The sequence below is a fragment of the Montipora capricornis genome, chromosome 7 (assembly GCF_036669925.1).
Source record: "Montipora capricornis isolate CH-2021 chromosome 7, ASM3666992v2, whole genome shotgun sequence".
Taxonomy (NCBI): Eukaryota; Metazoa; Cnidaria; class Anthozoa; order Scleractinia; family Acroporidae; genus Montipora; species Montipora capricornis.
Window position 1 is genome coordinate 41037499 of NC_090889.1, and position 5000 is coordinate 41042498.

At 39.0% G+C, this 5000-nt stretch overlaps 1 protein-coding gene across 1 annotated transcript in view; it reads right to left on the bottom strand.

Moving 5' to 3' along the window:
• The window catches only part of LOC138057971 (protein bark beetle-like), a 17234-nt gene that overhangs the window by 4684 nt on the left and 7550 nt on the right, over positions 1-5000 (bottom strand). Inside the window, exons 3-4 of the mRNA XM_068903874.1 lie at positions 4370-4532; positions 2996-3453 (exon numbers count right to left, since the gene is read on the bottom strand). Coding sequence (XP_068759975.1) covers positions 2996-3453; positions 4370-4532 — 621 coding nt within the window. The remainder of the gene's footprint in view (positions 1-2995; positions 3454-4369; positions 4533-5000) is intronic.

The following is a 5000-nucleotide window of genomic DNA, read 5'->3' on the forward strand; positions in this document are numbered from 1 at the left end:
CTAAGTTAAGGAAATATTTTGTATTCCTTTCACCTTGTTCATACCACCTGGCGCGCGACCGAATTATCGACCCCCTCACCATATAATCGTATTCTCTCTGGTAAACCGTTTTGCAGGCCTCAAGGTTTTCGAGGTTCTCAGGAGAAGGCGCCTCTGCAACTTTTTCCTCGCATGTCCGTAGTTTTCCTTCAATTTCGTCATTCTTACTTTTCCTTGCACTAGCTTTTATTTTACTATATTTAATACTATCTTGACGAGTCTAGTTATACTTGATATAATCCCATTTAATTCGTAAATCTTCACAAAAGCTTATTTCTTCTAGCCATAGAGGAAAGTTGTCGCGCATGCTCTGGACAAAAACGGGGTCGTTTAGGAGACTGCTGTTAAACTTCCAGAAGGAGGGACCTCTGGGCTGGTCAGCCATAGAATCCACCTCAAGAACGATAGCGGAGTGATCTGATTTGATGCTAGTAATAATATCAATTTTGGCTACATCGTCCTGGAGCAAGTCGCTAATGAACCAGTAGTCCAATCTCCTTTGGATAATTGGTTTTCTTTGACGCCAAGTGAATTTTTTGCTTTTTGGGTTATGAACTCTCCAAATATATAAGTAAATCTTCCAAAACCTTAACTGATTCTTTTAAAGTTGTGTTCCCTCCCGAGCAATCTAAAGAAGGTTGCAAGGCAACATTGAAATCTCCCCCAATTACAAACTTATAATTGGACTCCCGGAGTTCCTCAACGGGAATAAGTTCAGATAAAGCCTGGAAAATGAGGATTGATTCGACGTTTTATTTGGCGCATATATATTTATTAAAAGAAAAGGGGTGTCTTGAATTATTGCTTCTACGATCAGATACCTGCCTTCACTGTTAACACGCGACCATATAAGCTTGAAGTCCAACGACTTATGAACAAGGATAGCCACCCCACAGCTATGATTAGAACCATGCGAAAAGAAAAACTCACCGGGCCATTGTTTTCTCTAATGATTTGCAATTTCAACCGTGCTATACGTTTCCTGTAGAAAAGAAATATCTGCGCTCTGATTAATCAACCAATTAAGTATAGACTTTCTTTTTTCGAATGCACGAATACCTCGAACGTTTAGCGAGATGGCTTTAAACTTCAAGTTGTTGCGATCCATGATTGCAATTTGCGGTATTTAAAACTGGTTGCACGGAAGACAAAAGCTATCACTCCCAACAGGACAGTTGAAATCAGGTGAACCGAAAGGTGCGAATATATAAGAGCACTCACGAACACAAGACGTTTAATTATAAGAAATTTAAACGTAGCCAGTAAAAAAAGACTGTTGAATGCTACGCTAGATTGGGTCGACCTCACTCGAGAAAAAAAAACATTCGATAACAATAAGTATAAAAGATAAAGTAAGTTACGAATACGAAAAACCATTAGTCGATATGACGCTGGCCAGGTCATTTTTGTAGGTGTTTGCATTTTTCACTGAAACGCTGTGAAAGTGTTGAAATGGATTCTAACGCCATTTAGACACTGAATTTGCACTTAGGGGAAAAATGGGAAATTATAATACGTTGTGAATGGGTTCCAAAAAGGCATATTCGAGTGTTGAGTGTTTTGGAAATTAAATAAATTATGGATATTGGATTATTTTAGATATTCAGGTATATTTTCGAAACTAAAACGTTCACCGTTGATGTACAAGTAACGACCTTTGACTTTTGCCCGAGTCATATTATGCTCATTGCGAGCCTTCATCATCGCCTTAATTAAGACTTGGCGTTCCTTTTGAATGGCCCTCGCGTAATCTTCTGTGATATATGCGTCTCTGTGTACACTCGATTCCTTAATCTTACCTCTCTTTGACCAGACCTTGTCTCGATCTTCACGACAGACAAACCTTGCTATAATGGGCCTGCATCTAACTCCATCTCTCTTACCTATTCGGTGAACTGCGTGAAATCTTAATTGGGAGATATCTAAATAACCTTTTTGCAATCTTCACCTTCATGTTCCTATATATTATTAAATCTCAGGTCCTCTCTTCTAGTGTACTGTTCAAGGATTATATTCTGTTCCACTGTTTCTTTCAGGGACTGTTCCAAAATAGTTATTTTCGCCGTTAAAAGTTCCATTTCCGAAGAGCGTTCTTCTGTTTCCGTCTTGAGTTGTTCCTTAAAGGTATCAACTTCGTCTTGCGTGAAATTCAAACTCTTTTCGGGGTCTTTTATAGTACAGCTCATTTCTTTAATATCCGATTTGAATTCGCTTTGTAGTATGTCTAGATCACCATGTAATCTGGCAAGACCCTCAGTGACCAATCTTTTTAGGCTTTCGATTGACTCTTTCAGTTCTGTATAGAGATCGTTTTCTGCACCAAGATCCTGACCAGCCATTTCTTCTTCGTTTGCCGATGAACTCGAGCCAGGTTTTAAGCGTTTTTTTCCCATATAAACTTGAAATACTGCGTTAAATTACTGACGATGCATTTACTAATTCTTCTATAAAATAATAAAACTACTTAGCATCCTCACAGTATAGTTCTTTTGGCTTAGAAATCCATTTCTTAAGCGAGCGCTAAGAACCGCGTGTGAACGCCATGACGGGATCTAGAAATGCATCGATGGTGTTGATCAAAACAAAAGACTGGCCATGGCCACCTCAATTCCGAGAATGGTCTAACTTTGTGTCCGAAATCCCCGAAATGTTATCAGGTCTTCCAGTTACTTTCTAGACATTTTACATTCTAAACTCAATCTTTTGGTGTTTCCTTTGGAAGACAAGACGGAATAAAGCCAAGATCCCCTTCAAATCTGAAACCGGGCTATGCTCAAGCCGTGTGAGCCTCGTGGCTCTTGTGCGAATTTACCCCTCACCCCTTCAAATACTACTTAACCGGTGATAAGAAGGGGAAAAAAAGAGATCGCTTCAGCTAGTTGTTTTTATTACTAAATTTTCACCACTCCATGTCTAGTTAACGAAAAAGGCAAATGAATTGTTATGTTAGTATTACCTTTGCACAAGAGACATTCTCACTTGAATTACCCACAGCAAGGAAAGTGACTGGAAAAGTAATATTAGCCTCATTCACTGAGCAAAAATCGATTGGACTGCTATGTAGACCGCTGTAATAAAAGCCACCTCCATTTTGAATGTCTTCTACCACCGTGTTTTCAATAAACGTGTTCACCGGCCCGCTTTGAATGTGAATGCCTGCCATGATGTTTTCCCAGATCCTGGTATTTTTAACAGTCAATGACGACCTCATTTTTGGCGACACCACTCCATAAGCACAGCTGCTGATGGTCAAGTCGTATAAATTGGGAAGGAATTCATCACCTTTTATTGCGTTTTGTGCATCAGATATGTGAATGTACCGAAGAGAAAAAGGCTTGTATGAAGTCGAAAATTCGAGTCCTTTCCAAGATAGATATGGGCCATGACATTCTATCCAAACAGTCCGCCAATTACCTGCAAGTAAGATGAGATCACAGTACATATTAAAGGGGTTATGTCACGTTATTTAACGGTATTTATGGGAAACCTTTCGTTAATCACGAGTTTAAAACTCGAAAATAATAATGTGGAATTCCTTTGTTGACAAAATTACCGTTACATCACAAACAAGATGATTCTGAGCAAAGCCGACCTTTATCCAAGCGATTGTCCACAAACTTGAAAAACGTCAGGCCAATTTTCAAGATTACCCAAATGCAATCCATCCATGCTTTTCTGTGATTTTGCTGTATTCTTTTTATGTTTTTCAACAGTTTTAAGTGGCTATTGCAATATTTCATTTTAGTTTAGGGGCATTTTGGATGTCATGAAATTACACCATTTCGCGTGACATAGCCCCTTTAAGTAATTTGGAAAGCAGCATCACAGGATAAAGAAAACGTGAAAGTCCTCCTCATACTGTACTTAAATGCACCTTTGTCAACTGCCCGAAAGCTAATGGCAGATTTGATTGTCACCAAGAAGAGCAGGCTGAAGCAATCGCTGATAATGACAGGAAAAGAACAGAACAAAATGCCGTCATTACAGTATAGAAAACAAGACAATGGAAAAATGCAATATAAAGAGCTTCAGTGAATGATTGCGTAAATAAGTAGCAAAGGCCATGCGTTCAAATTCCTATTGACAGCCGGACGTGAGGAAGATGTGTTTTCTTTCCCAATTTTGTCATGCATTGTAGAGCAGGATCGAACAGAACAAATTAATCCTTAACTTCCCTGTTACATTGTCTTCATGTAAGCACCAAAACCAAAGGCCTCTTATTTCATTCTTTTCCTTATGCCATATTAGGTGTGCCTTAGAAATGTTGAAACACATGGTTACCAGTTAAGGATTCTTTGTCGATAAGTTGAGCTAACACTGTCTCACTCACCACAATGATGGCTACTATTTCCTTGATGGCTGCATTCTAACAAATTTGTCTCGTTTCCGAAGCAGTGGACGTCATTCAGCCAAATTGGCATTCCAGATCCATTCCTATACCGTCTGTAGCTGTAGCGAAGGGCTCCTGCGAAGCCCAGCTGTCGACACGCAACCTGTGCATTGATAGACTGAGTCATTGATTCGTTGTTCAAGGAAACATGTGTGTGAGACATGAGGCAAAGCAATAAAGCTATCATCAAGAAAATTAACTTAAGACTAGCAATAATCATGATTAAGGATTAGTGCTCGTTTATCGGCTCATTGAATTCATTTATAAGTAAATGTTCCCTTATGCATTGAAAAGAGCTTTAGTAGTGTAGTGTAACTCAAATTAACCTATTTTTTCTTCTTTCTAATTGTTCTGATTTACAAGGGTTGTTGCTTTGTGGACAAGGCGCCGATGTAAAGCCAGCGAGCCTTAACTAAAATCTATTTTAAAAGATCAAATTAATCTACCTTGATTCTATAGCCAGACTCTAATTGATTCTCTTAATAAACTGACCAAAATGATCCACCACAAATCCTTCATTGGCCTCATGCTGACCGCAAAAAAGCTCATTTATCGTGGCTTAGGCGGATTC